The sequence below is a fragment of the Leishmania major genome, chromosome 29, assembly GCF_000002725.2.
Source record: "Leishmania major strain Friedlin complete genome, chromosome 29".
Lineage (NCBI taxonomy): Eukaryota > Euglenozoa > Kinetoplastea > Trypanosomatida > Trypanosomatidae > Leishmania > Leishmania major.
Window position 1 is genome coordinate 945,739 of NC_007270.2, and position 25,120 is coordinate 970,858.

The 25,120-nt window shown below is 57.8% G+C and overlaps 5 protein-coding genes across 5 annotated transcripts; all 5 read right to left on the minus strand.

Moving 5' to 3' along the window:
* Positions 1–2,613: 2,613 nt before the first annotated feature.
* LMJF_29_2150 (putative protein kinase) lies at positions 2,614–3,900 on the minus strand (the record flags this gene model as incomplete). The annotated part of the gene is made up of 1 exon (XM_003722250.1): positions 2,614–3,900. The coding sequence occupies one exon, from the start codon at positions 3,898–3,900 to the stop codon at positions 2,614–2,616; it is 1,287 nt and encodes a 428-aa protein (XP_003722298.1).
* Positions 3,901–9,036: 5,136 nt separating this feature from the next.
* Positions 9,037–10,374, minus strand: LMJF_29_2160 (putative rab-GDP dissociation inhibitor; the record flags this gene model as incomplete). Its single annotated transcript, XM_003722251.1, has 1 exon — positions 9,037–10,374. One exon carries the CDS (start codon positions 10,372–10,374, stop codon positions 9,037–9,039), a length of 1,338 nt encoding a protein of 445 aa, XP_003722299.1.
* A 782-nt stretch (positions 10,375–11,156) lies between these two features.
* On the minus strand, positions 11,157–12,998 carry LMJF_29_2170 (conserved hypothetical protein; the record flags this gene model as incomplete). Its single annotated transcript, XM_003722252.1, has 1 exon — positions 11,157–12,998. The coding sequence occupies one exon, from the start codon at positions 12,996–12,998 to the stop codon at positions 11,157–11,159; it is 1,842 nt and encodes a 613-aa protein (XP_003722300.1).
* A 1,119-nt stretch (positions 12,999–14,117) lies between these two features.
* LMJF_29_2180 (conserved hypothetical protein) lies at positions 14,118–15,512 on the minus strand (the record flags this gene model as incomplete). The annotated part of the gene is made up of 1 exon (XM_003722253.1): positions 14,118–15,512. The coding sequence occupies one exon, from the start codon at positions 15,510–15,512 to the stop codon at positions 14,118–14,120; it is 1,395 nt and encodes a 464-aa protein (XP_003722301.1).
* Positions 15,513–19,380: 3,868 nt separating this feature from the next.
* Positions 19,381–23,691, minus strand: LMJF_29_2190 (conserved hypothetical protein; the record flags this gene model as incomplete). Its single annotated transcript, XM_003722254.1, has 1 exon — positions 19,381–23,691. The coding sequence occupies one exon, from the start codon at positions 23,689–23,691 to the stop codon at positions 19,381–19,383; it is 4,311 nt and encodes a 1,436-aa protein (XP_003722302.1).
* Between the last annotated feature and the right edge of the window lie 1,429 nt (positions 23,692–25,120).

The window sequence follows — 25,120 nt, forward strand, 5'->3', positions numbered from 1 at the left end:
ATATTCTCCCCCAGAGAAACAGACAGAAAAGAAAACAGCAGCGACGCATGGAAGGGGAGGAAGGGCACTACGGAGGCGCTCCGACAGCTGTTAGGAGACAGGTCAGCAGATGGGGTGGGGGGTGGGGGGACGAGGCGAGACGGAGACGTGATGAGAAACACAGGAAAGAAACCAGCCCCGTTCACCTGGCACATTGAAATGAAGAGCGAAAAGATAGACGAAAGGGGGATGTTTAAATCTATGACAAAACGCAGCATAAACCAACAAACAAGAGGAAAGAGAGCGGGCGTGGATGCGCCTCACAACAGACGTTGCAGAAAGGCGAGAAAGGAAGGGCGGCAAGGGAAAGAGTGGCAGATCCGGCTGCCCCCCCCCAAAAAAAAAGGGGCTTGAGAGGCGGAGAGGAGAGAGAGGAGGGTGGTGAGAGACAGAGAGGGAATGCAGGGATGAGAACCAAAAAAAAAAGTCAAGCAGAGAGAGGCGATCGAGAAGACGGGCGAAGAGGGTGGGGAGAGAAAGAAAAAGAGAGGGGCGAAGATATGGGAATCGAAGGCGTATGCGTGTGCGTGCGTGTGTTCCGGTGTCTGTGAGCACGATCGTATGCTTGATAATCACCGATGAGGAAAGGAGGAAGCAGCTGGCTGGGAGGTGGGGGTGGCGGGGGTGAACGAGCACCTCGAACCCAGTCACTGCGCTTACCCTTTCCCGGTGAGATGGAGGGAGACAAGTACTTCCGGTAAAGAGGGAGGGCGCGGCCAGGAGGGAGAACGGGAAAAACCACGCATACTCACCCATATGTCTGTGAAAGGAGACGAGAGGAACGGGGTGGGAGAGATAAAAACGTTGAAAGAAGGTACATAGAAAAGAAACGGCAAGATAAAATAAAACACCGAAAACAACAATGACCGCGCGGAAATCCAAACGTGTGAGATGACAGAGGAGACCAAAGAGGAGGGGAGGGGAGAGAAGAGTGCGCGCACACGGAGACGCAAACGCGAGATTCAGAAGAAACCCACGGTGAAAATGTTTGACAATGATGATAAGGCAGGCAGATATAAAAGAGATGTGATGGGTGACAGAGGGCGGCGAGGTGCTGTCAGCAAGAGAACACACCTCCCCCTGGAAAAAGAAAGGAAAAGGTGCGAGCACAAAAATGTCAACCCACGTGTACAAACTAACAGGTGAGAGTTGCGGTGGATAGTGAAGGAGAAGGCTAGCAACACCTCAAGCGGATCGGCCATAATACATTCTCCGCAAACCCCCTTACCCACACCATTCAGCAGCCTTTCCACCGCCATACGCATCGATATACACACGCGCAAAAGGCGCGCAGCCGAAGGCACGCGAACACAGCAAAGAGCAGCTAAAACAAGACGAAACAGAGAACGAGGCGAGGGTGGGAGGGAAGGAGGGGATCAAAAACCTGAACAGTGAGCTCTGCAGAGCAGCGAGAAGGATAAAAGCAAAGAGTGATCCCATACACCATGAGCACCCTCCCCATAGCCGCAAGACACACAGACACAAGCGCTGGCAGACATCCGCGCACACACGCGCCCCTCCTTCCCGCCCTACCTCCTTCCACCCGCTGCGAAAGACACGAGCAGAGAGGGTGAGGAGAGCGCTCCAGCATGAACACGCACATACGCAAACAAACAAACAAACAAAAAACAGAAAGGGATACGTAAACGAGAAACCAGAAAAAAAAGGCACTGGATGACACGGAATGTGGAACACATCCTACTTCGATGGCTCCATCCCACCGGCACACACACACACACACATACACACACACACCATCACATCCGCGCACTTTAGCAAGAAAAAAAAACGCTCACTTTCTCTCTTCCTGTTGACATTTTTTTTTTGCTTCAAGAAAAAGGGGCATAGCAAGACAGAGGGAAGTAGAAGGGAGGAAGACAGTTCAAGAGGAACAATCGTGGCGCGACAATCAGCGGGAGAGACGCTACTGGGATTCGACCATCAAGCACGACGTCCTTTCTCCTTCACTGCCTCCCTGCCCAGTAGCTCACGCATGCGCCTCTCCAAATGGCACAGGGGCACGCCTCCCTTCCCATAGACCCCTTCGAGCATCGAGTGCCTGCTTTGCTGTTGACCGCCTTCACTTTTCATCTCTACGCCAACACTGCTATCGATGTTCTAGCCCTGTTTTGCATTGTAGCCTCGTTACTTTCCGCCTTTCGTGTCTGTGAGTCGGTCATCCCTTCCTCCCCCTCCCCTCGTCTGCTCGTCATGTTGCGGCAGCGGCCCTTCTCTCGCTGCATCGCTGCGCACTCCTTTTATCCATTCATTCCTCCCTCCGCCTCTCCACGTCTTCTGCTTGCACTTCCTCCACTACTGAAGTCTCACCATTCTTTTTCGTGTGTGTGGGCGGGGGGCGTTCCTTCGCTCCTCCCTCCGTATGGTGCGGCCGCGTGGGTTCATTGCAGCTGGCGTCGGGTGATGGCTGCGCAGGTAGTGGCGGCGGTGCCGAGTCGAAGGGCTCTTGCCGGGCCACATCGCTGGAGCGGTCGAGCACCTGAGGGGGTGGGAAAGGGGCGAAAGGAAGGAGAGCGAGGGAGGAGCGGCGCGCCCCTGAAGCGGGGCTACCCGGGACTATCCATCCGCGCCATAGACCTCAGCATACGCGTTCGTAAAGAAGCGGTGGTTCATCGCGTCCAGAACGGTAAGGCGATGCTCCGGATCGAGAATCAGCAGCCGGGCAACCAGGTCAACCCCTGCATCGCCAAGCAGCTCCAGGGCGTGACGGTCGCGCAAAAACGCGCGCAGGTGGCGGCTGATGCGCTCCAGCTGCATCTGCATGAGCTCCTCCGAGGTCATGTTCTCGGTGTCCGCCTCCTGATACCGGTTCAGTACCTCCGCGTATCGCTCGCAGTAATGGTAGTCCCGCATTCGTGGAAAGATCGAGGGGGACGGGCGGCAGCCGCGCGTGAAGATGTGCCGCAGCTCGTCTGCCTCGTCCTTGCCCTTGAAGAGGACACTGCCCGAGGCCATTTCTACTAGAATGCACCCCAGCGACCAGGCGTCTGCGGAGTAGGTGTAGTTTGTGTTCCCGAGCAGTACATCTGGGCTGCGGTACCAAAGCGTGACTGCCTCGTGCACGTACTTCTTGTACGGGATCCCCTCCAGCCGCGAGAGGCCAAAGTCGCCAACCTTCAACGTGTACAGCTCCCCGGCCGGCGCACCCGCGATATCACACAGCTCGCTGCTGTTGGCGCTGTCAACTGCAAAGAATGAGGAGAGTATCGCATCTGTGCGCTTGGCGAGCATCAAATTCTGCGGCTTCAGATCGCGATGGGCGATGTTGTGCGAGTGCAGAAAGCCCAGCGCCAAGATCAGCTCCACCGACCAGCGCCGAAACACCCGCGTCGACATTATATCACCGAACTTTCCCGAAGAGGACCGCATGGAGACTTTTAAATCTCGCATGAAATGCCATAGGTCACCGCCCTCGCAGTAATCCATCACCACGTAGGCGAGCTGCTCGCGCGGCCGCAGTATTGCATCCCGAAGCCCAATGAGATGTTGCCGCCCGCGGCTGATGCGCCGTCTCTGCTGAGCGGACAGTGCGTCAAAGGCACCTTTGCGCAGCGGCCCGGACGAAGATGAAGCCGCGTCATCCCACTCATCGTCTGCAGCGCCGCTGGAGAAGTAACGGTTTTGGTCCACAAACGAGGAAGGAAGACTCTCCTGCACGTGCGTGTTGGATTGCGCCGCCGTGGTTGGCCGAAACACGGCTCGGCCGCAGCGAAACGCGTCCCGCTCCACACGATCCCGGTTGGAAGTCCCGGCGCTCACCTCGTCCAGCACCATAATTTCTCGTAGCGTGGCGGCCTGCAACCCGTCCTCGATACTGGTGTTGTCCATGCGCTTTAAAACCATGCGACTAGGCCGACCGCCGGTGTTTCGCGGTTCGCTGCGCCCTTTCGACCCCAGCCCCACAACCACCCCGCTTGTAGGGGACGGCAAGAAGGATGCTGACTGAGAGTGTTGCAGGGGAGGCTGCGGTTGAAGTTGATGGGGTGTTGCGTCTGCTAAGAACACACAACCGTACTCGCCTCGCCCAATCTCTTCCCGAAGGTTGTACGTGCACGACGCACTTTCGACTCTGGTGCACCCGCGCTGCTGCGCCGATGGCAAAGGCGGCGATCGGGACCTTGTCCCCGCTGCGCGGCAGGGTGGGGCATCAGCCGCACCGTCTGCGTCCTTCTCATGTGGAGAGGGCCGGTGTTGACCGCCCGTGGCGACAGATTGTGCTCTTGCGTGGACCATCCTATCTTTGTTGCTCTCCGGCTGGATGCTATCTTCCTCATTCTGGTTCATCTGTACCATAGATCTCCCTCCGGGGCGAGGTTCAATGACCGCAGAGAAATCGAGAGAGTACACACCACACGAAACCCGCGGCAAAACTCAGCTATACCCCAACAGCGATCGAAGGAAGGCGGAGAAAGAGATGAGAAACACAGGTAAAAAATGAAGGGTGTGCAGGACCGATACTGAGAAGTGAAAGCGAGAAGGGCAACGGAAGATACCGGGGCAAACACAAAACAAGATCAAGGCGGCGTGGCGCGGAAGGCGAGCGTAGAGTCACCGCTGCTACGAAGAGCCGCAAGCCGCTGTTGTTGTTGTTCGCTTTGCGCTTGCGTGCTTCCTCCTCCTTTCGAAAAGACTTCAGGGCGTGTGTTTTCTTTTTTCTTCTGCCGGTTTTCCGCGTTGATTCGACGTTGTTCGCCGGTATGGCACCCTCGTTGCTGTCGCTGTTGGAGGGGTTTTTCTGTGTGTGTGAGGGGGGAGGGAGAGCGCGACAGTGAGTGCTGCAGCTCTTCTTCGGGTCCCTTTTCTTTCTGGTGCTGCCTTGCCTTGTTTGCCTCGTCGTGTGGGATGCTGCAGGGACGGCTTTGGTGTATGTGAACAAACAGATGTTTATGTGCGCGTATGTGTCTTTCTGTGGCTCTGCGCACTCGCACGAGTGTGCGGGGTCTGTGCGTCGGATGAGGGGCAGGTAAGAGGAGGATTGGGTGGACGAGTACGGGGTAGCGGGAAGAGAGAGCCAAAAAAAAAAAGAAACAAAACAAGAGGGAGGAGTAGGGGAAGGAGTATAAGAGGGCTCAGCTGGAGGAACAAAGACCGGCCGAGAAACAAAAACGAAAAGACGGACGCGACAATATTCTTTGTTAAAATCACGTAAAACAGTAAGGAGGAGCGAAGCCACTGAGAAGAAGCGACACAAGTGGACGCACGAGCGAGCCCACAGCAACAGTGAGCCGGATGACAACAGCAGCAACAATATTAGATGACGATGACGGCAATCGAAATGGTTCGTGTGCCCGAGATGGAGACCCTACATACACGCAAACATGAACAAGCCACGTACACGTGCACGACAGCAACGGGGGGGGGGCAGAACAAAAACAAGCTCCAAACACTCAAAGGAAAGAGTGTGAGAGTGCGGACAACGCCAAGTCGAGGAAAGAGGAAAGAGGCTCAACACGACAACACAAGAACGCGGGGAGGAGACGGGAACACAAAGAAAAGGGAGAAGTGAGCGGGGTCGAGGGTGGGTCGGGGAGAACACAAAGCAGAACGCACACACAGAGAGGCGAGGAGGAGATCGATTAACACCGCGAGGGAATTCAGGGAAGAGGCGCTCTGGGCGGAGCGAATACGGCAGCGTGGGAGGCAAAGGGAAAGGGAGGAGGAGGAGGAAGATAAAAAGACCAAGACGACGAACAACAAAAAAAAACGATGGTTGGCGGAAAGGCAGAGAGTGGGCTATAGCAGTCCGACGGTACCGGCAAAACGCATACAACAAAGAGGGGACACAGACGCCGTGTCGAGATCAAGAAAAATGGAGAAGACGAGTGTGAAGAGGGTAGATGCGGGATGGTGAGCTCCCACACTCAAACACACACACACACACACACACACAGCCGCGGCAGCGACAAGCAACCACAACACGCCACTACACCAGCACTAAATATTGAATCACGTGATGAGCCAGCACCTCCACAAATGAAGAGCTGTGCTTTCAGTGAGAGTGACAGAGCAGCACCCAGAAAGGCACCTGAGATCGAGAAAGCGGAACCGTCTTTGTTGGATGCGTTTTGTTGTTGTTGTTGTTGTTGTTGTTGTCTTTCGCTCCGCTTGCGCCTCTGAGGCCCACCGTTTTAGGGGCGTGCGTGTGTATGCGGATTCACAGGGTCCCACCTGCCTCTCGGCCAAAGGAGAAGACAGCAGAAAACAAAGTACACAGAGGATGGCGGGAAGAGAAGGACCCAGTGACTCGAGCAAGCCCCAGATTGTACACAAAAAGAGGTGCTCTACGTTTTTTCTCGCACACACACAGACACAGCAAGACGATAAGCGTGTCTGCGTCCGTTTCCGCTCCGATTATCACGACTCGCTATTTCGAGCTCAGCCCCTCTACCTCTCTCACGCTCTGACCGTAGATTCGCTGACGGAGAGGGGGAAAGAAAGAGACAAGGATGAACTACAACAACGACCAATTAAAACAACTGCGGAAACACAACGGAAGAAGTGTGTGCCGCTAGTGCCTCCCTCGGCACACCCTCTTCGTGTGTCTGCACACTTGGTAGCCTTGGAACTGCACACAGAGAGAGAGACCGGGGAAGCAGACGATAACAGACAGGATGAGCAGAGGAGGAAAACCGTGAGAGAAAAAAAGGGAAGAGAGTGAGAAAGAACTGATGACTGACTGCGCAGAGGCGTGAACGACATCGACGCACACGCATGAACAGACGTGCGCAAGACAAGCACGAACGAGAGCAAGATAAACGTAACAAGCGAGTTTTAAGCTGGCCCTTTCGTTATTCGTCGTTTTCCCTCCCATCCACTAAAAGTGAGCGAACAGGTACAACGAACAGAGAACACTGTGAACGCGTGTATGTGTGACCTACGACAGCGCGAGATGGCAGAGGAGGGGAGGAGGCCAAATGATTGTGTGTATGTGTGTGTGGTGTGCCAAGGCGGTGAGGGATGTGGCTCAGGAAAGAAAAAAAAAAGATGCGCATGATGGAGAGTGTGAAAGTCATGGGACAAAGAATGGAAAAAGGCCGAGTATCTGCAGTTGTTTGTTGACTGAGCATGCAGGCATGCGCACTTGTGCGACTGCGCGGGCATACGCGACGAAGGATGCCGTGAGTACTGACAGACCTGAGTAAATACACTACCGCTCCGCCTCTGTCTGTGTCTCCATCCTCACGCCAGCTTGCTGCAGTGGTGGTGCGAGAGAAAGGGAGTTCACTCTCCCTTTTCGCGCGTCTTCGTACGTCTTTTGGCTTTGCTTCGGCCCTCGACCTCGCGCTTTCGCAGAGCATACCCGCTGCCCTGACACAGTGTAGGGGTGGGGGGTGGGGGGCATTCACGCCCATGCTTCGAGCGTTGCGTCCCTCTTGAAAGGATACTGGCATGAACGCAGCTAAAGGGCAACCGAATCACTGTTGATGGTTTCCGGAGGTCTTTGTAGTTTTTTTTTTTGCTTGAAACATGAACACGTGCGCGTACACATCCGGGCGAGGTCAGAGGGATGGTGGTGAGGGAGGGGGGGGCGGCCGGTGAGGGCGCGAGGGTCACAGTTCGTTTTCTCATGTGCAGCCTCCTCGCTCCATTCACCCGCACCTTTGTGTACCCCCCCCCCCCACACACACACGCACCACTATTCCTCCGCCAAGTGTACGCATGACTTTGTTTGAACATAACCACCGCCGATCGGAAAAGCAAAAGGACAGAGACCAGAACAACTAAAAAAAAAAGAACACAAGCGAGTTCGAGTCGTCCCCCTCCTCCGCTGTGAAGGAAGAGAGCACCACTGAGGCACGTAAAGCAACAGTAAAGGGCCTCCTCCTTGCGCATTGAAGAGGAGCGGGATGCCAAAGTCGCCCATAGTGAAAAGGCGCGAAGGAGAATAATAAAGCCAGCGGGCAGGAGAAACGATGGAAAGGGCAGCGGGGGGGGGGGCTTCGACTGCGCACATCGTCTATCCGTGTGCCGCTCCGGTGGCCGTGGGTGGGGGAAGGGGGGTATTTCACCCTTCTCCATGAGCATCGTAACTAAATCTGCGCAGAAAACACATGGCAACAGGCGTTGTGGAGACGCGAGGGGGAGTGAAGTGGTGGTGTAACCCATGCAAGAGTGTGAAGACGGCGCCGTCGCCTACTTGTCTGCACGGCGTATCCGCTCGTGTTTGCCACCAACTCAGTTTCATACACTACATCTCTTCTTCGAACGCACACGCACACACGCACACACTCACACAAACACGGAGTGCAGCAGCAGCAGCTGACACATAAACCAAACGCAGTCGCGCACCAGCAAAGAAGCACTCGTGAAGCGAATCAGCAAAGGGAGGGAGGAGACGGCCAAACAACAACAACAATGACAGACAACAAAAAAGAGTCGCAATGACAAGTGCGTAGGCGCGCTCACAGAGACGCACAAAACGCGACACTCCAGGTCAGCTACCATAGCGAGAAAACCCCGCCATCCCACACTGTTGCCACCAGCACTCACCACCACCACCACCACCACCACCCTGTCCGCCAACATACACTGGAACATTCTCAGCCCACCTAACAAAGGGAAAGCGGTGGTGGGAGGGAGGGGGCGGCTTAGAGAAGAGGACCGGAAGATGGGGAGAGAGTGGGAGACACCGCACAAAATCAAACACAACCAGCCTGAAGAAGGGGCCATACGGTGCAGCGAGACAGAGCATGTGTGTTTGTTTTCCTGCGCGTATCATCATTGAGAGACTCTCCGAAACCCGCGACAGAGGCGCACGCTCGATGCTCGCGCGCTGGCAGAACATGTTGCGCCACTTGCCGCACACACAGCATGGCTTGGGAGGGATATCATCGAGCCAGACACGTTCTCGTGCGCGTAAACTTCGTGAAAGGAGCCGCATCTTACACCCTCCTTTCGCTTCTCTGCCGCCGCAAAAACAAGAGCGCCGCCACGTTCGTCATGATGCCATAACGCACAAAAGCGCAGCGACAACGGTGCCTACGCATGTACTTCCTCACCTGCGCGCTTGATGGCCTCGAAACTGTACGGCTTGCCGTGGATGCGCTCGAAGAGGTTGAGGATGTCCTCCGCGGCGCTCTCGAAGTGCGTGGCGGCATCGTAGCTCTTGCTGATGAAGCAGCGACTCGTGCTTCCGTCCTCGAGTGGCTCATACAAGTCAGAGACTGAAATGAAAGTCTCCAAGGTGGGGCCGATCAGCTTGAGGCCGGCCTCCAGGTCAGCCTTGGGGTTCCCCGGGTGCTCGACCACGGTGCCGATCATCACAATGAACTTGCCCTCCGGGCACACCTTGTCTTCTTCACACAGCTGCAGGATGTACACGTCGTTCTTGCGGCGCAGCTCCGACTGTGGGATAATGATCTGGCACGCGTTGGCGGCCACCTTTAGGTTGGGGATAGGGTGGTCCATGATCGCGATGCAGCGCACCACCTGACCACACGACCTGACACGGTCCGGAAAGTACGACGGATCGCCCAGCACCAGCTTCGCGAACGCCTTTTTGCCACCGCTCTCGATGGACTCGAAGGCACCGTTCGCGTCAAAGTTCACCTTATCCACAGGCGTCTGAAGCATGTAGGTGCCGCCGTACACGGCCGACAGGCGCGAGAAGGCCTGCGGAAGCTCGCCGCTACCATAGAGCGGGTACACGTATGGGGAGCGGTTGTACATCAAGAAGGAGTTCTCGTACAACTTGCACCGCATCACGGTGTCGATGGCTGGCTTGTGCAGGTAGTCTTCGTTGTTCTGCAGCGCCATGGCGTGCCCAACAAAGCTGATAGTGTCGTTGCCAAGGTCGAACTCCTTGAAGAGCTGCTGCATCGACATGGTTTGCAGGTTGTAGCCCTTGTAGGTTCGGCTGTCCTTCACGTTGTAGCTGGACACATACTGGAGGAAGTTGCGCAGGCGGCGCTTCTCGAAGAAGCCCATCAGCGATGACGACAGTGCCTCCATCTCCGTCGCCGGCACCTTGGCGATCTTGCCGTCCTTCATCACAAAGGAGCAGTCGAGCAACATGAACTCCATGTTGTAGCGGTCCACGACGGTGGCGCGCAGGATCTTGACCAGCTCACCGGCGCACATGAGCACCTTCGGGATCAGATCGATGTTGTAGAGATGGCTGCGGCCCATGGAAGCCGGCGGCGTGCCCTTGTTGAACTTCTGGTAGAGCTGTTCCAAGTTCAACGAGGCGCTCTCACCGCCGTAGTACGCGTTGCGGTCCACGTGCAGCACCTTGTAGCCGTTCACGGACAGCAGGCCGGACAGCACGCACTCCACTAGTCCCGTCCCGCACACAATCGCATCGTATGTCTCCTCCATGGCGGTGAGTGGTTTCTTGTTGTGTGCGCAGTTTATGTTGTGAAGACAAGCAGAATAACCGGCGCTGCAGCGCTGCGGTGGTCGGGCTTTTCGCTAATATCTAGTGTGCTGGAGTTGGGACGAGAGGGAGAGAGAGAGGAGGGGGGAGGAGGGGGGGGGGGGCAGAGACGCGCTGCAGAGGCGGAGGGAAAGTAAAGGAGAACGGTGAGCAACAAAGAAAGACAGCGCAATTCTGTATATATATATATATGTGTGTGTGAGTGTATGTGTGTGTGTGTGTATAGGTACGCAGTGACGACCAGCTGCAGTAGATCACATGGAGGCCACGGAAAAAGAGAGAATCAGAAGAAAGGGGAGGGGGAACACGTTGGCAGCGGATGAGGTAGACAGGGAGCAAGAAGAGCATCAGCTTCAAAGGAAGCGATGCTGCATGTGTGCACGGATACACCACACACACACACACACACAAAGATCGAGGGGAACGTGGCAAATTGCCTTCCAGCATTGCTTACCAGATGAGAGGGGCTTCCGCGCCCTTCGTGCCGTCCTGTGAACTGCGCGCTGTGTGTTGGGGGAGCGGGCGGGTGGCGGGAAGGGGGAGGGGCACAGAGAGAAGGCGAGGAGGACAGCGCCTGTGTGGTATTGGTGAGAACAACTAGGGATAGAGAGAGCCGGGTCAGTGAAACAAGCAGAATTACACGAGGGAAACTCTGCCGAAAAGTGGGTGTAGACTTGGTCGCCTCTCTATCTGTCTCTTGCGCCGTTCCTCGTGGAGTGCTTAGTCAGAGCCTGGGGTGCTGAGTAAGCTCGACAGGCAGGTGCTCGCCTGCTGCTTCTGCGCCGCTGAATCGAGGCGCAGTTGCGGTGCCTTTCGTGTTCTCCGCAGGGCGTCGTGGGCGAGAAAAGTCCGGCACCACGACCCTTCGAGATGCGGCAGAGGGGGTGCACGAGGGGTTGTGCTCGAGCGCCGTGCGATGGCTGCTGCCCATCACGTGCTCTGCCATGCGATGCCACCCAATCACGCAGTCGCAGACGTAGCAGTAGTTCAAGACGGGCGGGAGGCGCAGGCGCCGAGCACTCTCGTCCGCTTGCATCTGGGCGGCAAGGACTTCCTGACGACGGGCGGCATCCCTACGACGCGCATCGTCGCGCCGGTTGCAGAACGCGTCAAGGGCGTCGCCGCTTGTCGAGAATTGCGCGTTAGCGTACTTTAGAAGGCATCGGGCGTCCACAAACTTCTTCATGGCGTCCGAGAGCGTCTTTGAGGTGCATGCAGCCTCGGCGGCGTAGCCCATGGCCCGCACACACTGCGCTACTGCCATGCTGGTCGCCTCCAACGTGCTCACACAGGTCTCGCGGGTGCGCTTGCGCAGCGCCTCAAAGAGAGACTCGTAGTCATCGGCGATCTCTAGAGAAACGCGAGGGATTGAACGAGTGATGTGACGGTTCAAGGAGAGCGCCTGGTTCCACGTGCTGTCGAGAAGGATGAGGTGCACCTTGCGTAGCGAATGTGAGCCGCTTCCTCCGACGGTCAGCGGTGGCACGGGGTACACTGCTACGCCCTCACTGCTGCTCTCCGTTGCCGGTGCGGGTGCGCGTGGCATCGTGTTGGCCGTGTTAGCACAAGCGCCACTATCACCACCATCGCTGTCGACCTCTTCCTCCGGAGTGCTGCCCTCGCCCCTTCCCCTGTCCTTGCTGCTTCCGTGGTCCCTCTGAGAGGGGTAGAGATGCGCATTTCGGATGTGGTGGTGGATGCTGACCGCGTCCGAAGACGGATAAAGGGAGACGTGATAGACGACCGCCGGCCTTTCGGCTGCGCACGCGGCCTGACGGTGCTCCACCGGCGGCAGCTGTTGCAGATATGTGTCATCCTTGACAAGTCCCCAGACGCGCAAAGGCGCGCCTAGGAGATAGGCAGCGATGTGACCCGAGTTTGTGCTGCGCATCAGCTCCTCACTGTGCAGCAGCATGGTCACCTCCACATGCTCATCCAGCACGGCGGCCGGCAGTGTGCCACGGTAGGCATCGAGCTCGGCGCACATGCACACCTCGCGAGGAAACCAGCACCATAAGCAAAGATCGCGCTGATGCGCGCGCCAAAGCGCGACAGAAAGCCGGCGCAGCACCGTCACGGCGTGGCGATCCTCGGGCACCACGCTGGCAAGAAACGCCTTCCATTCCACCGATTCCTCAAGGCTGAGGTAGATCGTGGGCATCTCTGCGAGCCTGCCGCTGGCGCCTGCCGCTGCATCACTGCTCACAGTGGAGCACGCGCCATCAGACTCCGTTGCACCGGAGGCGGCTACAGCACACCGCATAGCACGCACCACTTCACTGTTCAGCTTGCGTTTGTTGATGCGTATGTTGCGGCGTCGCACGCTCTCCTGGTGGCGAGCTACTGCCTCCTTCACCTCGTCCAAGTGCTGAGCAATACGCGCTGCCTCCTCGCTCGTGCGAGGCGGCATTGTGGCGCGCGGGGTGCCGTAATGCTGCAGCCCCACGTACTCAAGCAAGCGCAGCATCGAGCGCTTGTACGGGTTCGAGGTGGCCCTACATGACGAGACGAGCGACTCGTCAATCTGCTGCACATGAGCGGATGCGGTGGGCAACGAATCGATCATTTATGCGTTAGTGGAGCAGCGCGTTCCTCGAGTGGGTGCGTTTGTACTGGGCGTCGCAGATGACAGCAACAAGCGGGCTTCATGCTCAGACCCGCCTCAAGTACTTTTCGAGGCCTTAATGTGCCAAGAGTTCTCTGTGCGTACGTCGTTGCTTCCTCGCGCGCGTGAGTCCGCGTACGGGGGGGGGGGGCGGGTGCGAAGGGAGACGTGGGACGATCGACGAAACGGGCGGGAAAGCGCTAACGTTGGTCGTCGCGCGAGATGGCAGAGGACGCGGGTCGAGCACACAGACAGCCCGACAGCTGCCCAGCCAGCAGCGACACCACATCGCAACACACGTGTACTGTCACGTGGACAACGCTATTCGGGAATTCGTCACGGCGCTCGCATACGAACGCAGGAAAAAGCCTCATCACCGCTGGGACTGGCGCCTTGTCCGAGTGCAGGCGTGAAGAACACTCGTTCGGCGTCACAGATGCCGAGCCGGCGTCTAAGTACCTGCTTGTACGCTGAGGTGCTTCAGCGAGGAGGTCACGGCGCCATCGCCGAGCCTTCTCACGGCAGATGCCGGTGTGTTGCCGCATACGTCTGTTGGCGTGTGTCATCTTCTCGTTCTTTTTTTTGGTTTTTGATTCGGCTTCTGGGCTTCGCTGCTCCTTGTATGGCCTTGGCGACACTCTGGCGAACACACGCACACACACGCAAGAAGGGAAAGCAGGTGTATGAGGGAGGGAGGTGAGGAGAGGGTGGGGACGGGAAAGACTCCACGTAAGGCGAGCAACAATTCTCTTTCTCTGTTGAAGCAATGCAAGACCAACCACAAACAAAACACACACACGCGCGGAAACGCTTGAGAGCGGTGAGAGCACACAAAACACAAAAACGAGCAAAGGATGAAGGGAAGGGGTGGTGGCCGAGAAGGACCACACCAACGCCGGCCACCGCTGCTTCCCTTCAGGAGGAAGGAACAAACCAAGAAAGTCGGCAAACAAATTTGTGAAGAAAAGCCAAGCGGCCGCCGCCATTATCCCACACAAAAAAAAACGCGCAGAGGCGTGTGTGCGGTGTTGGCACCACCGCGCCTCCATCTCCTGCTACCGCCTCTCCCCCTGTGTCTCTTCACTGCACGAGGTCTGTCACACCTTTTCCGTGGCACACGGGGCAAAGACTTCTCCTGCTACGCCGCCAGCGTGCGAGACGAGCGGCAAGCGAGGCTTCCCACTCATGTCCGCACCCGGCGCACAGCCACCACACCTTTGTCTTCGTGTCCGTCGGCGACAGCTGCTCAATGTGGAGATCGCCGTTCTTTAGTGGATGCCACTCCTGCAGCACAACGCTCTCCTCCGCGGCCAGCACACCAGCTGACTGAGAACGCAGCAGCGCGCACGATGGGCACCTGACCTTGTCGAGAGCCCGGTCCTTCACGCGAGCGGCATAGCTCTCGCGACACATTGGACAGTTCCAAAAAACACTCTCCTTGCTGTCCGCGGCGATCTCCTCAGGCTTGAGAAACGGGTTGTTGCGGTTGTAGTCCCACAGCTGAAGCAGATCAGGCCGCGCCTTCGCCAGCGTTGAGGTCCTGTTTGCAGTGCACTGCGGGCATCCGTTCTTGAGGATGCACCGCACGAACACACCGCTACGCCAGACGTGGTCGCACTTGACGCAGCGCCACGCCGCAACCACCGCCGAGTCCGTCATGACGTCGTTCACAGGGATAGCGTTGGCACCGTCGCCTGCAGCGGCGTACTCGGCCGCCAATTCGGGGAACGCAAGGGCCAAGTAACGGTTTGCCATTTCCTCGTCAACAGCAGCCGTGTCCGCCGCACATTCTTCGCTGTCTTCTGGCAAAGAAGACGTGCCGGTTGCATCGGCCTCGCCAGCGGCCGCGTCCACGGTCGACGCCTTGAGATTACGGCGTCGCGCTCGCCGAGTCACAGCCGTACCGTCACCTTCCTCCGCCTGGGTAATGCCGTCCAGGCGTGTCTCGGTGCCCCTGCCACTACATCGCTCGCCGCTCTCCCTCTCGGGCTCATCATTTCCACCAAACGCCTCCTCCAAAGTGGCACCCACGGGGTCCTCTGTGGGTGGCTCTGAAAACACGTCGCTGTCGCCGCCGATAACGGCGTCCGTTTCGTCCGCGGCATCGCGCGCCTCCGTTGCTTCAAGTCGTCGAGCGCTGCCGCGGAAACGTGCTGCGCGGAGACTCGCGCGCTTACGTTGCGCTGACGGGGAAGGGCACAGATCGCCGCCGTCTCTTTTGCCCTCGTTCTCCACTGACTCAGCTGCTTCCTCTTGCGAAGAGCTGCCTCGAACAAAGAACGCCACACTCTCCTTGAGCTGTTCGTCCGCGTTTACAGAGGTGGGTAACGATGAGGCTGACTTCTGCTGAACAGACGCGGCGGTCGGCTGTACTCGCCGCGACAAGGATGCCGCGGCCTTACCGTCAGCCGCGCCCGCCTCCTTGTTTGTCTTGGTGGCTTCTCTGGTGCCTCTCGCCTGGCCGACGCGGCCCATCGCCGACCCGCAGCGGCGCGTTTGCAAAAGCGCAGTCACGCCACCGTCCGCGATGAGCGTCGGAGACCCGCACAGCGTCGAGGAGCTGCCGCACCTCCACGACAGAGATACGGGGGAAGGGGTGACAATAACGCATGCCAAGAATGGCGCGGGTAGGTGGTGCGCGACGCACGATCCCGTGACGGCTCGTGCGACACGTGAAGGGCGCCACATGGCTGGCGTGCGAGGAAGTGCCAAACTCGTTACGTATAGCTGTGGTTCAAGCACTTCTACGTAGCCATGCGAAGGGCACACGCTTCTCTGAAACAGCCAAAAAGGTGAAGGTAGAGGGGCAGCGCGCAGCTCGCCGTTTACGTGGTCTTCTCCTCCGAGGGGTCAACGACACAGCAATAACAACAACAGGAGCCGGATGGTGAGACCACAGTAGAAGCACCCCTAGCGACAGCACTCCCTTTCCTTCCTTCGTGTTTGCCTTATGGTAACCATTGCATGCACGCGTTTGTGCCCACGTAAGGAAGTTTGCATGCATGCATGCGTGCGTGCGTGTGTGTGTGTGGGGGGGGGGGTAAATCATTCGATGATGCGCGGAGGAAGAGGAAAGAGCGTGCAATATAGTCCACGGGGAGGGCGAGGGGTTAATGGTGCGTTCGTTTGTGAAGCGGAAGCACAGCAGCGGCATAAACAAGAGAAACACGGAGGAGACAGAAGGCAGAAGCGCTAGAAGACCACTCAACACCGCCTGAGAAGAATGGAGTATGACCCGCAGGAAAAACCCCTTCAACCTTTCTTCCATCCTCTCCACCCTCCCGCCACCGCAGCCACCACCATCAGACGCAGCTGATGTAGCACCCCGGGGCCCAAATAGATGACAGAGGTAGGGTCCACAAAAAGAGGGCTTCGGGATCCCCCCGTGCAGAGCACACCAGCAGAAACCCGAAGAGGATCGTCAGGTCGAAAAAAAAACGGTGGCACCATGGTGTACGTCTGGGGAGGGGCGGGAGACAGGAGGTTGGTGTGGTAACAGGCACTTTTGTGTAAGCACGAGTATCATAGACATCCACGCACCTTCCCAATGGGGGTGCGGGGCGTGGGTGTACATGGGTGCCACAGGTGCACTCGACTCGGTGAGCGTTGTGTTTGTCTTCTCTACCCCGACACCGAAAGAAAGGAGACACGCTATGCACACATGATTCAGTCAGACATGGGAAGCGGGCGCGGTGAAGAAGAGAAGGGGGTGCGCGAAGACGCAACAATGACGCCCAATACCGTACACAGAGGCGCAACAGCGCCTGGAGAGGTGGGGATGAAGAAGAGAAGCTAGGCGCGCGCGCCACATCAGAGCACACCAAAGCCGTGAAGAGCTCCAGCACAAGCACACGCGCACCTCCAAGCCACACAGACACACACTTCCGCATGGCGGGCAGCTCGCCGCAGCAGCACGCGACAAAACATACAAGGATAATGATGCATTACATGTACCCCAAGAAAATCACACAGAAAACCGCGGTCGCAAGAACGACAACCAAGACCAGCGGATGAAGACAGCAGATAATCCTAGATAAATACACCCACAATACACATGAAAAGAGGGAGAGGTCTCACACCAGAGTCACGAAAACACGAGAAACCAAGAGAAGCGAAGGGAAGCAGGGAAGGAAGGAGGGGCATCGGGTATAAAGTTTACACACAAACCATCAAAGTACAAACATACGTGCAGCATTCGAGAAACGACCTACATTCTACACGGACTTCGGCGCGCGTCACTGCCGCGAGAGAGGCGAGAGAGAGAGACAACGAGGAATAGAGGACAAGGAAGAGGCGTGGGGGGAGTAGGGTGGACACACCTCTCCGTGCGTGGCATCGCAGGGCCCAGTACACCCCTCGCCTCACGCTCTGTGTGGGGAAGCTACGCAGCCCCCACCCCCTATCCCCGCCAACGCCGAGCCACATCAGGTGGTGAAAACTTCACGCACCTTGGACATGGCGGGCGATATCAGACCGCTTGACCGCTATGCATGTCGGCGGTCAGGTGGTGGACATCGTTGCGCTGGAGCGGCCAGCGACCGTGCACACGCTTGTGCCGTCCATGTGGTGCGCGAAGTGTTCGCGCGACTCGAACACATCCCACCCCCGGCCCTCCCACTGCCTGCTGGTGTGGGGAGCCTGAGTGCGCGACCGCGAGGGATGCGCCAGATGGGGACCGGCACAATGGGTGGCGCGGCTGTGAGGTGGAAGGAGGGGGGGGGGTAGAGTGGATGACGGAGCTGATACAAAAAATGTCATGTCTGCTTCACCTTAGCGATTGTGGCGGTGAAAAAGCGTGCGAGGAGGCTGGCGAGAATGCACCCGCACAAGAGCGCCAACCGATCGATGGAAGAGTGCCTCCCATGCCCGAAAAACCGATCGAGAGCACCGCAAAGAGCAGCGAGAGGGAGAATGATCAACAAAGTCCGATGCCAGCACGGCAGACAAAGTCCACGAAAAAAAAAGAGGCGATAGCTGCTGTGCGCAGTATACGTCAGATGTATCTACCACCCAGACAGGGGACATACATGCGAGAGAGGGGGAGGGGGCAGGTAGACAAGCGTCGCCTATGAACCGCGGAAGAAGTGAGAGCGAGAATGTGTCACGAAAGGTGAAAAGGCGAAGAGAGGAGGGGAGAAGGGCAACGAAAGAGTGGATGAGGCAGCAGTCAGGTATGACGATCGGTGTGTTGTCAGTCACGGGTCGCAGTGGACGACGTCTACGCGGCACGCGGCGCAATCAACAAAAAAGCGGTCGTGCCCACCATTAATTCGGGTATTGCAGTCGTTGCACGGCAGTACGTTTCGCGCAATGGCACCACTCTGGACGCATCGCCGTGGCCTCGGCACCCGCTAGTGCGCAGAGGAGAAGTGGAGATGTGTACGCTCTCCAAGCGTTCTGTAGGTCTCTCACACAGGCGCACACACGCACGCACACACTGCCGTATACATTAGGATTCCCCCTCAACATGCTGTGATTAGTGCGGCATCGTCTTACTCTGGTATTTTGCTCTCTCTCTCGCTCGCTCGCTCTCTTTCTCCCCCTTAACCTCCTTCGCTCGGCGCTTCGCCGATCATCACTTTTTTGTTGTCGGCTCGCGTGCGCCTTCTTGTTGGTGCCTTCATCGCTTTATGGATAGCTCCGTAATACGCACACAGGACTCACACACGTACACACAACGGCCTAAAAAAAAAAAAAACAGAGAGAGAGAGAGAGAGAAAGAGGGAGATGGGCATGCAAAGTGCGCCTGGTCTAACGAAGGCGCGCGTTGTTGTCGGCTCGATCCTCGAGAGATACACGCACACACGCACACATAAACGATGGAGGCAACGGCCACTAAGAAAATGTCAAACACCTCTCCTTTCCAAAGGCACGGGGGATGGGGGCGTGAGGCAATGAGAGAAAGAGAGGGGCGTGAGATACACACAAGCACACAGGGAGAGAAGGCGAGCCACCTCCGCGATTGCCCTGCTGCAGCGCTCGTAACGCGCGAGTATAGTCACTCGCAGCCTTCCCAAAAACAAGCACACACACACACACACACACACATCACTCACTCTCGATGTACTACACACCATCAAATCTCAAAGAAGCCGATACAAAGGGAGGCAATCAGATGCCGCACGCCTTTTCTCCGCTCTGTTGCTGCACTTTCTCTCCCCCCACTTCATTCCCACCCATGATCGCTGCTACACCAGTCGCCGCGGCCGCGATCCATGAGCCCACTCCGCTAGCAGCTGCAAGGGGCTGTGTGCACACTGCCTGCTCGCCGCAATCAGCTACCCCACGCACCTTCCAGCGTCGTACGCGCGTGAGCACTTACGTCTCGTTCTTTCGCTCACTTTCAGTACGCGCCGGAGCTCATGGCGTCGTACATGTCCTTGTGAACCGTGCGCTTCGGCTTTTTCTTCCCACGCAAGCCAGCCGGCAGCAGCGACAGCACCGTCTCCTTGATGAGTTTGCCGCGCGGCACCCACTTGGGCAAAGGGCGGCTGTTGTCCGCTAACATGAAGAAGATGGCAGTCACCACCAGGACGACAGCCACACCGGCGGTGGCGCCCCTGGCGTAAAAGTCCGTCTTGTTCTGCTCACGCTTCGACGAGGAATGCGGTGACGGCGGGCCCTGGCGGCTGAGCTGCGTCAGCAGCGGGTCGATGTGCAACATACGGCGGAACTCTGTCGTGCTTTCCGCCGCCATACTAGACTGGATGAGGGCCTCGACCACCACCTCGATGTCTGTGTCCACCCCTAGCGCGCCAGGGATGAAGGTAAAGGCATACACAACATCCGCCGCCGCCGCGGACGACGCCATAAGCGCGCTGTAGGTGATGCTGTTGTTCTTCACGTGGGCCGCCAAGTCACGGAAGGCGAGGAAGGGGTACTTGTACTGCCACCAGTCACCGTCAGCGTCGCTGTCCGGGATAGAAACCACACCAGTTCTCGGGTCCTTGTAGATGAGATAGATACGCGAGTTGTTGTGCTGCACGTACACGCTGCGCACCGTCACCTCGCTCGGCTCAACACCGGGCATGTTGACGGCAAAGAGGGCCCAATCGTTCGGACCGTACGAGGAGCTGAGGTCGTCAATGCACAACGGCGTCGCTGCTGCGACGCTCAGGGGAAACGGGCTCGACGCCAGCGACGAGCCGAGCGGGTCGAGCACCGGCCAGTAGCTGCCGCTGCGGCACGTGCTGAGCCCACCCTTCATGCGCGGAGAATCCTTTGAGAGACGGGAGACGTACATGGACAGATGCAGGTTCAGCCGCTTGTAACTGTGGTCGTCCATGAGCAGCACAAGCTGCACCGTGCCCTCGTAGTGGAAGGCGCGCGAGAGGGTCTCGTTGAGGCCGCTGCTGCCCGGCACGATGCCGCGCAGCGTCACGTTCTGGTACGCCGTATTGCAGTTCCGCGTCGGGGAGAACCCGGTGTGGTTGAAGACGTGCATCTTGCTATTTGGGCAGTCGCCCGGCATCGTGGCAGGCCCCTTGAATAGGTGCACACGGCCCTCGCCATTGGCGCAGTTCCCCTCCGGGAAGCTAGGCCCCGTGTAGGAGTCGTCCGCCCCCTGCAGCGGCGCCACACACTTCATCTTCGAACCGGTGCACGTCGGGCAGTGCTCGTCGCTGGGCGATATCCAGTCCTGTAATATCCACTTGAACCCTTTCACGTGGCGGTCGCGGGCGTAGCTGGTGGTCATGTACGAGTCCACGAAGGGGTAGATGAGCATGTTGATGCCGAACGCCTGGTCCTGCGTCTCGTTGTCCAGGTACGTGAAGAACTCGGCGTCAACGGAGATGAGGGGCTCCTGCATACTCGTCTTGCTCACGGCGACGATTTGATGCAGGTTGATGAGGATGTTGTGGCTACTGCAGAGCGCGTCGAACTGGCCGGGCTCGAGCCACGACCTCGCCTGCACAGCCTCGGAGTAGAGCGTGCCCTGCAGCTGGAGGTTCCCGACAAACGACCACACCGGAGACCCATCATATTTCACCATTTTCCCCATCGAGCTGTACGCGAATACGCCTGTCCACGTGGCATCGCAGTCGTCCACGTCGACCGTCCAGCGGCCAAGGGAAGTGTTCGTGTGGTTCGCCGGCGTCAGCAGCGGCGCGTAGCGGCATGGATCGGTGAAGATGTCGCAGTTCACGTGCTTGCCGCCAAACTTCTGGTACCAGGACTGGCCGGAGTTGTAGTAGGCGCCAACGCCGCCGGTGCCGGAGTCGAGAGACAGACTAAACCACTTCCACACATCCTCGCCCATGCCGGTGCGACCTTGGTTGGCCAGGCAGCTCATCTCAAAACCAGGGGAGCCGGGGGCAACGCTGCCGGCAAAGTCCTTTGGCTCCATGTACGCCCTCTGGGTCGTTGTGATAGGCTCGAAGGTGGGGAAGCGCACGCCGAGGTTTCCAATCAGACTGTAGACGAGGACGACGAGCGATTTGTTGCGCCACGTTACTGTCATGCCGTCGACTGGGCGGCCATCCTTGCGCGCGTAACCGGTGCCAGGTGTGGTGTCCCACACCTTCCTGTTTGGGTACGTCTTCCAGGCGCTCGCGTTACACGTGCCGCGGCAGGTGATCTGCTCGTTGGTGATGCTGGCATTTCTGTCCGGGTCGACTGGGGAATCTGTCGGCCCCGGGACCAGCGTCCATTCATTCGACACAAGGAAGTAGGCCGTGCCAGTGCAGTATTGCTGGCTCATGCAGTGCATGGTGAACGTGAAGGAAAACTGGCCCTCGTATGTCGGTGGTACGTACACAAAGTCTCCAATCAGCGACACATTGACGCTCCCCGCCTGCGGGGAGGTGTTGAGTGTAAAGTAGCGGCCGTGCGCACACATATCTTGTCCGGGCATGTTGTTCAGAGACGCGCTGATGGCCACGCCGGGGGTTGTTTGGTAGTAGTACACATTCGCGCACGGCGGCAGCGGCGGCATCGTCGTGGAGGTGGTGGGAAGTCGGGTGTAGGCGATGAACACCAGCTGTGTACGGCACACAAACACCTTGGCGCAGTACACGTCTACGGCGGCGTAGTCTACTGCCTGCGACATGGGCGCCTCGTAGTAGAACTCCCCTAGCAGGTTCAGCAGCAGAGAGCCGCTGATGTCGCTGCTGCTGTTCACAAGCAAGCACGTGGTGATATTGCACGAGGAGGTGGGGACGGGGTCGATGGTGTCGCTTATCGCCTGCCCAGTCGGCACTTCGTACCGGAAAAGCTTGGGGCACATCACGATCGGCGCCGCGGTCGTTGTCGTCGACGTCGTCGGGGGCGCCGTGGTTGTGTGGGCAACGAGAAACATGACCTTCATCTGGCACAGAACCTCCTCACTGCACTTCATCAGCACCATCGCCACCACCTCCATCTCAGCATCGGGGGCCTGGAAGACGAAATTGCCATCCGCATCGAGGGAGAGCCCCGGCACGGGAGACAGGATGGAGGGCGATGGGGTTGCACCGGAGCTGCACACGGCGCCGCTGCTTATCGTACCCGTCACGGAGCCGCCGGGCTCCAAAAGGAAGGCGGCGACGCTGTTCGGGCAGGCTGGGGGGTCGTACGTCAAGTGAATTGCTACTAAACCGCGGCAGATGTTCACGCCGTTGCACGCGATGGTGTACGGAATGCTCGTGTTCTGTGGCACTATGTCGTCACTGGTGGAGTAAACATAGCCCAGGGGGTCGGACGGCTCCGCGACGACGGCCGCGCCTACAGACGGATCCTCGATAGTTGCCGTGTACCTGCACTCAGTGTCCTTCACGTCCAGCAGCAGATCACCAAAGTACACTTCGCCAATGCGGTAGGTTTGGACGTAGGTTTGGTGCGAGCACCAAGGCAGCGTTTCTGGCGGCGCCGGTGTTGGGGCAGGGGTCGATGTCGGTGGAGCTGTCGTGACCGACGCAGGCCCTAGCACCACGTCCACCGTGTCAGCACACACAGTAATGCCATTGCACTGCACGGTGTAGCCCAGCGAGATGTGGTAGCCGACCGCGGCGGTTTGGGGAGTGGAGTAGGTGTAAGAAAGCCCCGACGTGGCCACCACCACGGTGCCGACAGTCGGCTCACCGGTGATGCGTGTCGTGTAGACGCAGCCTCCCTCCTGTATATCCATCGGGAATATGCCATGGTATACCTCGCCAACTGAGTAGCTGCACGACTTGGATGCGTGCGAGCACAATGGATACGTGGGGCTGGGCAGCACACTATCGGTGGAGCTGGAAGACAGCGATGTCAGCGGTAACTCATCTGAGGAGGAAGACGACGCCATCGGTTGCGGCAGAGCGTAGGTGACGTTCGACTGGCACTTGACCGTGTCGCCGCACATCGCATACAGTGTAAACGTTGCCGGTGCGCGGTCGTTGACGCTCACCAGGTAGCTCCACCCACTCAAAGCCACCACGGCGTTAGGGGACGCAGGATCTTTCGCGACCGTGATGAAGGTGGCCTCGTTGGAGGCGCACGAGATGACACCCTCGTATAGGAGGATGCCAAGCGCTGTGCCGTCGGAGCTGGTGGTGTAAAAGGCGGCATTGTCGTCACAGAGAAGAGGGGTAGCTGAGTCAGCGCCATGCCCGCGCGCCGTGGAGGTCATCAAAAGCAGTGCCACAGCCATCACTGCCATGATGGCTGAATGGCGCAGCGATGTCGAGTGGCGCAGCATTTTCGGTTGTATCCTTTTCGGTAGGCACCTCAAATGAAAACGGGCGGCCCTTCAAGGGGCGGGAGTGTGGAGGGAGGAGGAGGAGGAGGAGGAGGTGAAAGATGGTGCACGAGAAGACGAGGGGGAGGGGGGGGGGCTGGCCGATTCCTTTTAGGCATTTATACGCGCGCGCGCACACACGAGAAAAAGAAAACAACCGACAGTAAAGAAAGAGCAGGCACCAATGCGCTACCAACAAACCCACAAAGGAAAGAATAAAGGTGCCAAGACAGACGCCTCACCCAAACCCTACGAAACAACCAAAGTACAGAGAGAGAACCCGAGTATCTGGCTGGCCTGAGCAGGCACACCGGCTCGCAACACGCAAGGAAGGAGGGGAGCGACTACGTGGAATCAAAGAGAAAAAAACAAAAGAGGACAACGACACAACTACCAACAATACAGCACGGACATCCAAATAAGAATCATACCCCCCAAAAAAGGTGCCCCGCTCATACAACGCGCTCAGACAGGGACAGCAAAACGACAGCCGCACTGAGCGCCTTCTGCGTGCTCTTCTGCCCTTCGATTTACGTTTTTCTTTTCCTCTGCGTTCAACGCGAATGGCGGGAGAGAGATGTGAAAGCGAGAGAGAGAGAGAGAGACAGCACACAGACACACACAAGCACAGACACAGAGGTAGACACAATCACAGACCATAAATGTGAGGATGCCTCGCGGGCACACCAGCACGGAGAGGAGCCAGAGAGAGAGAGAGAGTCACAACAGAAAAACCTTCACACCGAACAAACAAACGCGTGCCAAAAGGTGCCCAGACAAGGCGAGTGAAGGTGGGGATGTGAGAAGACCGAGAAGTCTGCCGTCTCCTTCCGTTAGATATGTTCCTAGCTCAACTCGCAAAGCTGCGCACAGACAACGAGCCGAGCACAAGCCGGTGCACAGGGAGAACACTTGCGATATGCAAGGTGCCTCTTACATAGGGTAAACCTTAACCGTTGAGCGCCGGTGCGTCACTCGTTCGTTGGTTTTATGCTCGGATGCGGTCGTGCGTGCCGGTTGTTGATTTCTTCGCACCACACGCAGACACCGTAGGCTAGCTGAGAGTCGCGCGCTTGAAGACGGATCAAAAAGAAAAAATAAATAAGCGTTAGTGATTTCGCGGAAGTGATGGCACGGTAGTGAGCGTGTGCGATACAGCTTCAGTGAAAATCCGGCGTGTCGCGTCTGTTTTGCAGGCAAAGACGCAACAGGTGCAAATATATATGTGTGCGTGTCTCGCTACTTTCCGCTGGCGCTAAGAGAGATGAGCAGCTCGAGACACGCCCCTCAACACACGCGCCGCGAGTGCAACCCCTCTGCTCCGCTGTGAAGATGGTGCGTGGAATAAGGTGGAGAAGCAAGAGCGAGTGTGTCACACAGGTTGCCATCA